Below are 15270 nucleotides of genomic sequence, written 5' to 3' on the forward strand. Positions count from 1 at the left end.
GTCTATAATTCATTTTTGTGCTTATCAAAATCTAGATAAGTGGAAAATTGGTAGAGGTGTTAAAGTACATTTTTATTGCGAAAATTTTAGTTAGAATTTTTATCAAGGTTTCGACGTAGAATTGTAAATTATTGAAACTAATTTGTATTTAAATATCTCCTAGTATACTCTATGTTTGTCTCGGATTCTATTTTTTATGCTTATCAAATTCTGGATAAGATTTATGATATAGTTTTTTAGTAGGAGGAAGATTTGTCTTAGAATTTTTGTCAAGTTGAAATTTTGACCTCAAATTTTGACGTCAATTTGTAAAATATTGAGAACAATGTATGCTTACACATGAACTCAGATATGGTTGAATAAAGCCTTCAAGTTTTTTACACTAGTATTTTTTCAAATTGTAAAAGTATGAAAATTTCCATTTTGTTATCTGTTCCGTATTTGTCTACGATTGGTTTTTGGTGCTTATCCAAATTTGGATAAGATTGGAAGAAAGGGTATAATTTATGAGTATTTTGAAAATTTTGGTTAGAATTTATGTAAATGTTTTGACGTCGATTTGAAAAAAATTGAGAATAAATATGATTTAATGGCAAGTCAGGTTCTGCATTGTTAAAGGTTTTTTTACACAAATTTTCCATAATATTCAAATTCTAAAAGTATATAAAAAATTCCTTTTTTCCCTGTTCCGTGTTTGTCTAAAATTATTTTTTTGCGGTTATCAAAATCTGGATAAGATTAGGGAAGAAAACGTGTGGATGTCATGTATTAAACGAGAAAACTTTTTGGTGCACTTTTCGTGCAAGATTTTGACGTCGATTTTTAAAATTTGTAAAATAAGGTAGGACTTAAAAGCAATCCAGGTTCATGTATTTGATTACTTTAAGTTTCTCGAAATGTAAAAATTCTTAGTATATTAAATTTCCATTAAATTGCAGAAAGCAAAAATTTTGCTTTTTCGTTTCTTTTTATGCTTATCAAAATCTGGATAAGTCGAAAACTGGATAAGGTTTGAAGTACATATTTAATGCGAAAATTTTAGATGCAATTTTTGTCAAGGTTTTCACGTCGATTTGTAAAATCTTGAGAATATGTTGTGGTTAAAAAGCAATTCAGATGAGATTTGCACTTTAGCTAAGTTTTTTTCAAAATATAAGTAAAAGTACTAAAAGTTTTTAGTAGATTTTTTACACATATTTTTGCGAAATGTAAAAATTCTAAAAGTACTAAAATTTCCTATTTTGCTATTCCGTGTTTGTCTACAATTATTTTTCGTGCATATTAAAATCTGGATAAGTGGAAAACGGGGTAAGGTCTTAAATACATATTTAGTGCGAAAATTCGCACGTTTTGACGTTGATTTGTGAAATTTAGAAAATAATGTAAGATTTTAAAAAAACTAAGATTTCATTCTTTGATTGCGAGACGTTTTTCGAAACTTAACAATTCTAGAAATAAAGTTTCCCTTAAATTTCAAGAATCAAAAATTTTGCTTTTCCGTGCTTTACTATGATTCTTTGTTGCGCTTATCAAAATCCGGTTAAGTCGAAAACGGGTTAAGGTTTTAAGTACATTATTAGTGCGATAATTTTGGTTAGAATATTTTGGCAAGATTTTGACTTCGATATGTGAAATTTTGAAAAAAATAACGTACGATTTAAAAGCCAGATCCGATTCTTTGATTGGGTTAAGTTTTTCACATAAGTTTGTTCGAAATTTAAAAATTGTAGAACTACAGAAATTTTCATTTTTTACATTCCTTGTTTGTCGACAATTATTTTTTGTGCTTATCAAAATCTAGATAAGTGGACAATCGGTAGACGTGTTGAAGTACATTTTTAGTCCGAAAATTTTCGTTAGAATTCCTGTCAAGGTTTTGACGTCAAATTGTAAATTATTCAAACTAATTTGTAGTTAAACAGTTCCGTACATTCAACTTGTACACTCTTTTAGGTTTCTTTACACAAATTTGGCAAACTGTAAAAATACTGGAAGTATTCTTTTTCAAAGCAGGAATGAACTTTTACAGAAATTGAGAATTATGAGAAACTACGTCACTGTCAATCTCAAATCTCAAATAATGATAACGGGAAAGTTCGCCACTAATAGTGGCGTATAGTTTCTCAGAATTCTCAATTTCTGTAAAAGTTCATTCCTGCTTGGATGGAGAGTGAGTATATGTACACTATTTTTGTCTTGGATTCTATTTTTTTATTCAAATCTGGTTAAGATTTTGAGGATATAGTTTTTTACAGAAGTTTGTTTTTTTAATTGTAAAAATATGAAAATTTCAATTTTTTATCTGTTCCGTATTTATCCACGATTGTTTTTGGTGCTTATTCAAATTTGAATAAGACTGGAATAGGGAAAAGAAAAGGTATAATTCTTGAGTATTTTGAAAAGTTTGATTCGAATTTTTGTCAATATGTTCACGTCGATTTGTAAAATATTGCGAATAAATATGATTTAATAGCAAGTCAGGTCTTATATTGTTATACATTTTTTTTACACAAGATTTCCAAAATATGCTAATTCTAAAAGTGTACAAAAATTTCCATTTTTGCTGTTCCGTATTTGTCTACAATTATTTTTTGTGCTTATCAAAATGTGGATAAGATTAGGAAAGAAAACGCGTAGAGGTTATGTATTAAATAAATTAGAAAACTTTTTGGTAAAAATTTTGTCAAGATTTTGACGTCGATTTGTAAAATTTATAAAATAATGTACGATTTAGAAGTAACTCAGGTTCATTTATTTGCCTTGCCTTAAATTTTTTCGAAATGGTACAAATTCAAGACGTATGAAAGTTTCCATTAAATTGCGGAAAGAAAACATTTCGCTTTTCCGTGTTCATTGATGATTTTTTTATGCTTATCAAAATCTGTCGAAATTCAATAAGTCGGATCTTCAAACCTTATTCGAAAACCGGATAAGGTTTGAAGTTTTTATTTAATGCGAAAATTTTTGTCAAGGTTTTCACGTCGATTTGACAAATCTTTAAAATATCTTTTTGCTAAAAAGTAACTCAGATAAGGTGATTGAAGTTTTTATAACGCAAGTTTTCGAAAATGTAAAAATTTATAAGATTTCCTGTTTATTATATTCCGTATTTATCTACAATTCTTTTTTTTGCGCTTATCAAAATCTGGATAAGTAGAAAACGGTGTAAGGTACATATTTAGTCGGAGAATTGTTATTGGCAAGATTCAAAACGAGTCATCGAGTCGTACCTTAAAATTTTATTATTTCATTGTTTTCAGAAAAATTTTATTTTTATTTTTTCAGCGCCATTCCATGCAAAGCGTAATTGAAGCGGAAATTTGCGATTTGGTGACTGAATTTCGCACCGAAATTAAATCGTCCAATGGCACCTTAACCATCCGGACGACGTTCATCCTCTCCGTACTGAACGTGCTTTGGTGCATGATCGCTGGCGTGCGGTATGCCCACGATGATCCAAAATTGGTCAAAATGCTCGAGAAAAATTTTGGCATGACGAAAGCTCAAACTTTTATCGATCCCGTACATTCGTTCCCATTTTTGAAAAAAGTTTTCCCAAAGTTTCTGAAGACGGATTATGTTTCCAAAGTTTTTGAAGAGTCGCACCAATATTCGCAGGTGAGGATATAAGAATTTTAAAAGAGAATAAAGATGTATTGGAGATTTTGAATTTGGATTTTTGGGTTTTTTGAAATTTTTTTTCTGGGAATTTTGAAATTACAGAGTTTAATCAACGAGCGAAAAATGGAAGGCGCTTATCTCCAAGAGCCTCAAAATTATATTGATTGTTTCCTGAAAAAAATCGAGGAATCGAAAAATGATGCTAAATCGGTCTATACAAGTAAGTTTTTTAACGTAGGACTGGATGCCAAAATCGTAAAAAATCAGCATTTTAAATCATTTCTCCGCTCTGGGAATCTATTTGTCCTTGTGTGAAAATTAATTTTCAAAATTAATTTTTGAAAAATGTAATGTTTAACCAATTTTTGATAATCAAAATTTCCTTAATTTGGGACGACCTAATTGTCCAGAATTTTAAAGTAAGTTCCCGGAGTGGAGAAATGAGTAAAAATGTCGATTTTGATGATTATTCATAAATTCCTGTTATATTTCGGATGAATTTTTGTATGCAAAAAAATAAGTGATTGAATCTATTTATCCCTTTAAGCGGAAAATTTGCAAATGATGATAGAAGATTTTATGCAAACTGGCTCAACCACTTCGGTCGGGACGTTAAATTATGGCGTGCTTTTTCTCACCCTGAACCCAAAAGTTCAGCAAAGATGTCAAGCTGAGATTGATGCCGTCGTTCCAAGACATTTGGTCCCCACGTTGGACGACATTGAAAAGTAAGAAGAGAAATTTTGAATTTTGTTATGTCACATAAATTGACCAGCGTAAGAAAAAATCAAAACTTGAAACGAGGGACTCGATGACGCAGTACATTTTTAATCATTTCTCTCCTCTGGGAACTTATTTTAAAATTCTTGACGACCAATTTGCAGTCAGTGAGTTGATTGATGGAATGGGAGTGAGTTTTTTGAGCCAGTTTCGATGAGTTCCAATTTTTCTGAAGGCTTCTTAAACTTGAGATCTCCTCCGGGAAAAGTGTCAAAATCTGGAATGTATATTTCTTAAAAATTGGGAACGACCTGCTCTACAATTTTGTCGTCCAGAATTTTAAAATAAGTTTCCAGCGCTGAGGAATGATTAAGAATGTGCAGATTTTTAGCGACGAGTTGTCGAATCCTACGTCAATGTCGAAAACATTAATTTTGTCGCAATTTAACAGATCCGTTTATTTACAATATTTAAAAAATTATGAATTACCGTAGTTAAAATTAAATTTTTACAAAATCTCGACCTCATTTTGTATTTTGTAATCTTTAGATATTTTACGAATATAAATTTTAGCGTAATTAATCATCGGCGTTGAAAGCAACCAATATCAGTAAAGTTTTATACATCCTTTATGTAAATTGGCAATTAAATCATTATCAAAATTAACTAATTACGTAAACTTTACAAATTTATCGTTTTTTTCAGAATGCCATATTTTCAAGCCACAATTTTGGAAACGCACCGACTCGGAAACATTGTTCCTATCCCGATTCCAAGAGTAGCCCCGACAAATTGGACGCTTCGAGGGTATACGATTCCAAAGGTCAGCATATTTTATTTTAATAAATGGGCTGATTTCTGTACAAATTTTATTTTATTTTTAGGACACGATAATAATTTCGAATCATTACTCGGTCCATATGGACGAAGAATATTGGGGTGACCCAAAAACCTTCAGGCCGGATCGGTTCATCAATGACAAGGGCGAATTCGTCCAGGACAAACATGTCTGTCAATTTGGCTTTGGTATGAGGAAATTTCTGAAATTTTAGAAAAATTTTATACAAAATATAGTAGTAAAATTGTCAAGGAATGCGTAGCTAATTTTTTTTATTGCAGAACGGTAACAATGATCTCCCAGTAAATTCGACCCTTAAATGACCTCGTCCTAAATTAAAATTTATTAAAATTTCTCATCCGGAAATTGAATCCAGGATGGAAACTTTGAAAATTTTTGTTAGCAACAATTCGAATCTTAATTGACCCCGTTCTTCAATAAAATTTATGAAATTTCATATCCGGAAATGAATTCCTAGATGAAACAAATTTGAAAATTTTTGGTAACTAAAATTCGATCCTTAATCGACTTCAATTTTCAGTAAAATTTATCAAATTTCTCATCCCGGACTTAAAAATTGATAAACAAATTTTAATTTCCTGCCCAATCATCGTTACCGCTCAGTAATAAAATTGTATTACCAACGTAGTAAGCTACTTCGGTCACAATTTTACTACTAATCTGCATACATAAACCGTATAAATTGATTTTCGGAAATATTGAAGATCATTTCCTAAATTTTTTTTACAGGAAAACGATACTGCATCGGAGTGACGCTGACGAATTCCGTGATTCCAATTTATATCGCAACATTACTGCAAAATTTCAACTTTTCCGTCCTTCCTGGCACCTCCCCGCCGACGACGGACCCCGAACTTGGCGTCAGCCTGTCGCCACAAGAGTTTTCCGTCCATGTCACGGCGCGACCGTAGAAAAGAGAGGGAAATGTCACTTAATTATTATTAAGATCAGAGGGCGGATATGTATATATTTTCAAGCTTTTCATTTGATTCCAACCGACGGTAAAACTTTGTCGGTGTGTTCCTTAACTCGCATTGAGCAAAAAAATTAAAAAATTACTTATTCGAACATATTTCGAGGTTTCAATATTTTCGCAATTATTTAAAAAATATGTAAATATTAAAATCAAATTTAAAAAAATACACATATTTTGTAAATATTTGAAAGATGAATTTTTTAGCTTAAAGAAATTTCACCACAAAAAATCCTCAAATACAAATTTTGGGAAAATTCTTATTTTTATGTTCCTTTTTTTACGTGTTTCGTGTTTCTTATTTTTTTCTAAATATTAAATACACATTTTTCGTAAAGACATATCCGTCCTCTTCTTATTACTAGTTTGTCATGATGAGTAAGAAACATAATAAATTTTTACGGGTACTTTTACATCAATTTATTCCACCTCTTAAATAATCCAAAATAATTACAAACAATTGCATCCGCAGATTTGCTGTAACGACAAATACCATGCAAATCTCAAAGCAAAATAATAAACCGAACGATAATCATAGGTCAGGGTCAGAAGAAAAATTAATCTATTCGCATGCAATTCTATATTATTTTAGAATTATTATAAAAAAACGTTAAACCCGCTCAATTATTATTTTTCACACATTTTGATGAATTCACATGTGTTCACCTTCGTCATTTGATCACGATCGACGGTCAAACTGTGTGGGTGTGTTGCCAAACTCGCATAAATCACAAAAATGTCACAATATTTTTACATATTTCAACATATTTTCTGTAAATTTTCAGAAATATAAATATTTCCACACCCTTATTTGAAAAATTCGTAAATCTTTTACAAATTTCTTTTCAAAAATGCGTACGTTTTGTAAATATTTCAACGATGTGAAACGAATTTTGTTTGCTCAAAGATATTCTACCACATAAAATCTACAGTGCATTAAATTCAGAAATTCAATTTTGCGAAAATTCATGTTATTGTATCACAAAAAAAAGATTAAACTCGCTCAAATATGATTTTAACATCCAAATAAAATAGGTAGTTCAAATTTCAATATCATGAGATTCCATGAAATCACATGAAACATTATGAAAATCAGGGAGCAAAACAATCAGTTCAATAAGAGTTACATACATGAAAGAAAAAAATTTGCGATCTTCTTAATTTTAATTAAATCCCAATTTTAAAAATTACACCAAAAAGGCGTTAAATTCGCTCAATTGCTATTTTTCAGATTTAAATAAATTGAAGATGGATCACGAAAATCACAGATCAACCTAATAAATTGATTAATACTATGTTTTTACGGGAACACTAAAATTTATTCAAATTACGAAATAATTCAATAACAATTTGCAAATAGTTTAACTGCAAAATGAATGATAATTACATCACAACGAACATGGCCAACTTTTACATTTGATAACTACTTATCCTAAATATGATATTCCAATCTACTCATGAATGACAAATTTTTTAGAAGTTTTTGAAAATGTAAAAATTCTAGGAGGATATAAATTTTCATTTTAGCTGTTCCATGTTTGTTTCTTGGGCTTATTAAAATCTGGAAAATTGGTATACTTTTTCAGCAGTGGTATAATTTTTGGTACAATTTTTGTCAAGGTTGTGACGTCGATTTGTAAAATATTGAAAATTAAATATAATTAAAAACTAACTCAGATAAAAGGTAGTTTTTCGTTTTCACAGTTTTTCAAAAAAATAAAAATCATATGTAGAAGTATGAAAAGTTTCATTATTTTTGTTTTATGAATATTTTTTCTACTTATCAAAATCTAGATAAGAGGAAAATTGGAGTACATTTTCAGTAGGAGGAAAATTTTGAGTACACTTTTTGTCAATTGTAACCACACGGAACCCACTACCTCGTGTGCTCCCTCTCATGGACAGTCTGTGTAAATTGTACTCATGGTAGAGAAGGAGGAGTTAAGTTCGTAGACATTTGTAATCTTAAAACTCGTGTACAGATCTTAAACTTGGCCAGTAATAAATGGACCTTCCAATTGTGACCATGTCTTCTTCCATCTACTAATTGTTGGTCGGCACTCATCCTCCCATCGCATCCAGCACCTCTCATATTTTCCATAGTCGTCATGGTCATCAATTTCATAAATATTGGGTCATCCGCAACATCCAGGGAGGGCTGAGTCGGGGTCACAGGTAGTGTAAGTGAAGGACGGACCGGAATCGGTTCGTATAGGAGATAGAGGGTCATACAATGTATTTGCATCGATTTGTAAAACATGAAGAATTAAACATAATTTAATAGGAAATCTGATAGAACGTAGATAGAATTTGAAATAGACAGGATTTTCAAAATTTAAAAATTTCAAGTAGTATACAAATTTCAGTTCCATGTTTGTCTAGGATTTTTTGTGCTTATCGCAATCTGGATAAAATAGGAACAAAGAAAAGAAAGGGTATAGTTTTCCAGCCGTGGGATAAGTCTTTTGCACAAGTTTTCGAAATGTAAAAATTTTTAAAAGTTGAAAAATTGTCATATTCATAGTTCCATGTTTCTCAGGAATTTTTTTTTGTTTGGCTTATCAAAATTTGGATAGGATTGAGGAAATAAAAAAATAATAGTGGTGGGAAAAGTTTTGTCAAGGCTTTGACGTCGATTCACTAAAATATGGAGAAAAATGTTTAATGAAACACAACTTTAGATTTGATTTTGGCTATTTTTAATTTTTGCACGTAAAAATACTCTAAGTATAAAAATTCCATTTTTTTCTTTCCCGAATTTGCCTAGTATTTTTTTGTGCTTATCAAAATCTGGATAAGATATAGGAAGGAAAACGGTTATAGTGAATAATTTAACATAACATTTATGCATCCACAAAATAAATATCAAGTTGAACGCTATTTACGTGCAGATGCACTCGTAATGACACCGTAATTTTATAAATATCACATAAAAGCATTAAACTTGGTCGATTATTATTTTCACAGTAAACTAAATTAACATCATGAAATGCAATCATGAAATGTCAAACAAAGTGCTACTGTATTTGCAAATTAACAAATTAAATGATATACAAACACTTTCATCTTCTTAATTAAACCAGTATCTTAATTTCAGAATTACCACACAAAAACGTTAAACCCATTCAATTCTGTTTTTCCCATTAAAATGAATTAAACACATTTAAATCTCATGAAATATCATGAAATATTTTGAAAATCAATAAGGAAATAGACAAATTTTATAGTTATATCTAAAAAAAACAATATTAAATCACCTCACTTTTACTGACAGCTTGATTTGACTAATGTGAGATGTAGAAGGTGTCAACGATTTGGTCATTATGCACGTGATTGTACAGCAACAGACGTAGTGCTGAACATGGTTCCAATTCAGAATCCAAATCCATTTAACTTTCCAAATCAGAATCCGAGTCCATTTTTACCACAAAATTCTTTTGGTCAACCAAATTACAATTCAAATGTAAACTATCCACAGCATAGTAATGGGAATAATAATTCAAATTTTAATCCAAATTCTTTTAACGCAGTTCCGAGTAGTTCAAATTTTAATAATGCAAATGATAATTTAAACTACCAAGGGAGAACCTACGAATCCTCCAGCCGAGGCTTCTCCCAACATTAAATAAACCTCCCATTCCCACAGTAGAATTTTACACAGTAGGTCAGTTTAGTTCTACTTTCAAAGCAATTTTAGATGGTGGTTCAACTTATTCGTTAATTAGTTCAAAATCAGCTTGTAAAATTAATAGTGAATTTGAGCAGTCACAACTTTCGATAAAATGTGGTAATAATTCTGAATTGAAAATCACTGGTTGCATTCCGCTTAAAATAAGAATTGGTCATAAATTATTAGAGCATAAATTCCATGTCGCAGAGAATTTGCTTTGTGATTTCATTATTGGTCAGGATATCATCTTCAATTATGGCATAAATCCTGAATAGAGCGAGAAAAGGTTTTCATTTAAAGATACACCGGGCGTGTATTATCCTCTTGGTAGTGCGGAATAGGGATTGCAATCCCGGACAATTTTTTAAATCCCGGGAATCGGGAATCCCGGTTAAAGCCGTACTAAATCCCGGGAAATCCCGGGATTTTTTTCCCGAAATTCAAAAATTACCTCATAGCTTGAAATTAGTTAAATTTAGGTATACAAAAAGGTACATAACTTTAAAAAGTACAGAATACAAGCATATTTATAATATTTACTTATGCACATACATACTTATGGTTTTTCGAGAACCGTGCATCAATAAGTATTATTATTACATACGGCCTTCTCAAAATCAAGGTAGTGCAAATTAGCAATTATATGGTGGTGTGTCAGCTTGTAAATGTAAAATTTTGGTGCAATGTGATAGTCTAATTTTCCGCCCTTTGTCTTAGCTTCACCACCTGCCCCCCTCAGATCTTGATGTGCTTTGGTTATGTGGTAGTGTCCCATGAGTGTACTAAAACCCTGAAGTGGTTTGACTCCATGGCCACATGTGCGCCCGCCACACCCACTCAAAAGGATAAAAACCACAAAAGTTACCAACTTCAAAAATTCACCAAAAATCCAATTTTGTTCAGATTTTGATAAAATTTACATTTTTGTGATCCCAGATACTTGTTTGATCATATCCAGTAGCAATCTCAACTTTTTTGATATTTTCGAGCTGATGAATTATTCGAAAAAATATCTACTGGATATGATCATACAAGTATCTGGGATCACAAAAATGTACATTTTATGAAAATCCGAGCAAAATTGTATTTTTGGTGACAGTTGAAGTACGTGAAAACAGGGCTTTTTTCGTGTTTTTTACACCTTTGAGTGGGTGTGGTGGGCGCAAATGTGGCCATGGAGTCAAACCACTTCAGGGTTTTAGTACACTCATGGGACCCTACCACATATCCAAAGGGCATCGAGATCTGTGAAGGGCAGGTGGTGATGCTCCCCTCCTTAGAGAGGTGATAAGAAAAATTTTGAAAATTTCACTCCAGAAAACTTCCATAATAATTAACCACTTCGCCCCTATAACGACTATGTGGCGTATTTGACCTTTACACCGAATACGACCATGTGGCGTAAGTTCCCTTGGCACCGGAAAACGACGATGTGTCGATTGACCCTTGACAACGGATACGACTACGTGGCGTATTTTCCGTTCACACCGGCCTACGACTATGTGTCGTATCCGGAAAAAAATTAGGTCATTGCCTCTCCAAGCAAATCAAAGCAAGAGTTATGAGTCAACAACCCGCCCTTTAGGCGGGAAGATAAATTGTCTCTTAGGAAATAATATTAGAAATGGATGCACAATAAATTTATAGCCAAGTGGCTATATCTAGCCAAGACGCCGAGTTGTGAAAACTGTTTTTTGCAAGGAAATTTCGACACCGATTATTTCAACAACGCTTTACGATAAGATTAGAGAAATGGTTTTGCTCGCATGTAGCACAAATGGGCGTTTTGGGCGAGAAAACTAAAAGTTTTATGAATTGCATCATTGCATGGATTTAATTATATACCACAAATAATCTTGCCGGTAGGGTAAACTACGTCAAAATTAATGATTACGTATCGGGTGCCGCTGAAATATCTTTTGGGCGGGAAAATTAAAAATTGAGAGATTGAGAATTAGTAGAATTTAATTTTCCCGCTTAAAATTGATTTCTATTCACCAGATGCGCCATAGTCTATGTTCGAGCAATTTCCTCTCACGGGATAATTATTCATTGTCATTGCTGTCTATTTAAAGTCATTGTAAGGATTTTTGGTTTTCCCGGCCAAAATCGGCTCCTAAGGCGCTTTATGCGCTATAATCAATATTTGCGAGTTTACGTACTATTATGCAAGTATTACTCCATGCTTGTTTAACTTTTCATGCAATTACAATCATTTTTAAAATTCGGCTTGTTGGCTATTTTCGGCTATAAACATTGGTGGTTCGCCACAACTCAAAATGCAAACTACAACTCAAAATACCTTCTTGAAAGGTTATTCATACCAATTTTCACAAAAAAGTGTCCGGAATAATTCCGGTGGGAACACCATTTTTTAATTCATGGCCCAGGAATTAACGTCATGCAGTAGATAAAAATTTCGGGGTCAAGGGAGGTAAAAATTCGCGGTTACTAGGGGTGAAAGGTATGAAAACACTCGTCTCCTAGGGTTGAAGTGGTTAATCAACGATTTGCTAGCATTTTAACCTGACCTGAAACGCATAAATTTACGTTTATTATTTGGGCACTATTATAAAAAAACTACAATTGGACAATTCAAAAATTTCATGTTCAAATATATGAACTACCTCGTTCATTCAGCCTTAGATTGATCGAGTAAAATTCGAAATTATATATTTCTAACATGTTAGCTTTTTTGAGCATAGCTGATTTCAGATTCTATAATTATACCGAGGGTAAGGTTTATTTCTTCCTTCAAATTTAAATCTGACATCGAAATTAAAAATTTTAGGTTTCATTTTGTATTGCAAATTTTACTTGCGAACTATAAGATTTAGATATACATATGCTGCGACATGTAAAAAAATGTGGCTTCCCATTTTGTTTAAAGCTTTAATCTTGGAGTTGAGATTGAATTTTGACAGGTTATGCTCATCGAAACTTTTTCTTACCAATAATATAACCGAAAATTATGTAAAACCGCCACTAAAAGTCAAATATAAGGAATTTTCAATCCTGAATTACAAATTGAAAAATCCCATAATCCCGGGATTTCAATTCTTAAAATCCCGGGATTTCGGGATCCCGTTTCCCGGGAATTCCCGGGAATAAAATCCCGGGAATAAAATCCCGAAAAATCCTGGGACTGGAACCCCTAGTGCGGAAGGCACTATACTGTTTCATCTTCATAATAATGATAATCTCGATCCGAATTCCGAAGAAGGGAGAATTCAGTCACTGTTAAATGAATTTCCTACAGTTGCGAGAAAGGATGGTACTATTGGTAATACTAATTTCGCAGTCCATAAAATCGAAGCTCCGGATTATCCAGTTTTTGCTGAAACACCACGTTGGTATCCACCTAAACATGCAGAGGAAATTGATAGGCAGATTCAAGATTTGTTGAAATATGGGCTCACTCGTCCTTCAAAGTCTCCGTATGGTGCTAACATTGTTCTTCGTCCGAAAGCTAATGGAACATTTCGTATGACCATTAATTACAAAATGTTGAATTCGATTACTGTCAAAAACGCTCGTCCGATGCCAAAAGCAAATTTAATCCTTCGTTTACTTCCCGTTTACTTCCCACATTTTATACGGTAATAGATGCAAAATCGGGTTTCTGGCAAATACCATTGCATCCTGACAGCATTCCGAAAACTGCTTTCTTCGCAAATGGAACTTTGTACGAATGGTTACGTATGCCGTTTGGATTAAAAAACGCGCCAATGACATATGTTTCTTTGAGTAATAACGTTTTACATGGTTTTTTGTACAAATTTTGTTTTTGTTAGTTTGATGATATCATAATTTACTCTCGTACTTTTGAAGAGCATATGGAACATTTGAGATTGGTTTTCGACAGACTTGCTGAAGCAAATTTAAGCATTAACTTGGAGAAATCACATTTCGCAAAGAGAGAAATTTCATTTTTGGGTCATATTGTCACTCAAACCGGTATTAAAATGCAGCCGGAAAAGATTCGCGCTCTTGTAGATTTTCCACAGCCCACGACAGCTAAGAAATTACTCAGATTTCATGGTATGTGTGTGTGGTATTCTTCATTCATTAAGAATTTTGCATCAATTGCATCTCCTCTGTACAAATTGTTGAAGAAAGGTATTTCATTTAAATGGGGTTTGGAACAAGAACAAGCATTTCAAGCGTTGAAATTAGCTCTGTGTGAGGAAGTAACGCTCACAGGAGTTGATTATAACTATCCTTTGTATATCCGTACAGATGCTTGTGTCGTTGGGTTAGGTACTGTCTTAATTCAAATGGTAGATGGTTTCGAAAGAGTCATTTATTTTGCTAGTAAGAGCCTGACTCCAGCGGAAAAGCGTCTAAGCACTCCTGATAAGGAATGTCTTGCAACTGTTTGGGCAATAAACAAATTTAAAGATTTTCTGTGGGGCGAAGAGTTCACAGTTCTCACGGATAACGATGCACTTTCATATTTAAAAACGCAGCATAAAAATCGTCGTCTTACACGTTGGTCTCATGAAATAGAAGAATGGGATTGTAAAATCATGCACATAAAAGGTACTCATAATGTAGTTGCTGATTGTCTGTCAAGAGCACCAGTTTCTCCTACTCCAGAAGAGCTTGATCACCTCGATGGGGCTAGAGATTGTTATACTCCAATTTTTACCGCATTTGTTGCAAATGGGTTTTTGGAAAGGTTAAAATCTGCTCAAAAAGAAGATTCAGACGTGAAGTTACTCGTGGGTAAACTCACAAATCCTCCACTGGCCATGGAAGATTCTTCTCATTCAGTTTTGTCGCATAAGGAAAAAGATATTTCGCTGAAATATTGCATGGAAAATGGTATTTTACACCGTAAAGTGTTAAGTTTCCGGAAATCTGCTCAGAATAGCAGAAATGTAGCGATTCTGCCGAGTCCATCTAGTAGTAATGAAGCGGAGAATGAGGGTCCATTAAATTTAAAAACTCGAGTTAGTCAGGTTGAAGTGGTTTCGTCGGGGCCATCACAGAATGATGAAGCGAGAAATGCAGGTCCATCCAATAGCAGGGTTCACACACCCAATCAACGTTTAAATTCTGTTCAGAATACGTTATCAAATTTTTCAGTTAATAATTCTTTTAGTAATTCAGGAGCTCGCACGCCCACAAGTGCACAAGAGTATATTTTGGTACCAGTTTTACCACTTTCGTTGAGAAAAGAAATTTTACATATGTTTCATGATGCCACAGAGGCTGGGCACATGGGTGTTAGAAAGACACAACTTGCCATTAAACGTAGGTTTTTCTGGGATTGCATGAACAAAGATATTCATGAATACGTAAAGAGTTGTACAAAATGTCAAGAGTTTAAAATTGAGAGAGCAAAACCGAAAGGGTTCTTGGGACATGTTCCGCAAGCGAACGCAGTATTTGAAAATATTTTTATTGACTTTATTGGGCCAT

At 32.8% G+C, this 15270-nt stretch overlaps 1 protein-coding gene across 2 annotated transcripts in view; it reads left to right on the plus strand.

The window, feature by feature from the left end:
• Nucleotides 1–6309, plus strand: part of LOC110861344 (methyl farnesoate epoxidase) — a 34079-nt gene extending 27770 nt beyond the window's left edge. For both annotated transcript variants that reach the window (XM_022110452.2, XM_035844649.1), the window contains exons 5-10: nt 3286–3618; nt 3724–3841; nt 4169–4349; nt 5047–5164; nt 5226–5367; nt 5930–6309. In XM_022110452.2, the coding sequence (XP_021966144.1) occupies nt 3286–3618; nt 3724–3841; nt 4169–4349; nt 5047–5164; nt 5226–5367; nt 5930–6111 (1074 nt within the window). In that variant the 3' untranslated portion in view covers nt 6112–6309. The remainder of the gene's footprint in view (nt 1–3285; nt 3619–3723; nt 3842–4168; nt 4350–5046; nt 5165–5225; nt 5368–5929) is intronic.
• The last annotated feature ends 8961 nt before the right edge of the window (nt 6310–15270 follow it).

The sequence above is a fragment of the Folsomia candida genome, unplaced genomic scaffold (assembly GCF_002217175.1).
Source record: "Folsomia candida strain VU population unplaced genomic scaffold, ASM221717v1 Fcan01_Sc040, whole genome shotgun sequence".
NCBI classification, from domain to species: Eukaryota; Metazoa; Arthropoda; class Collembola; order Entomobryomorpha; family Isotomidae; genus Folsomia; species Folsomia candida.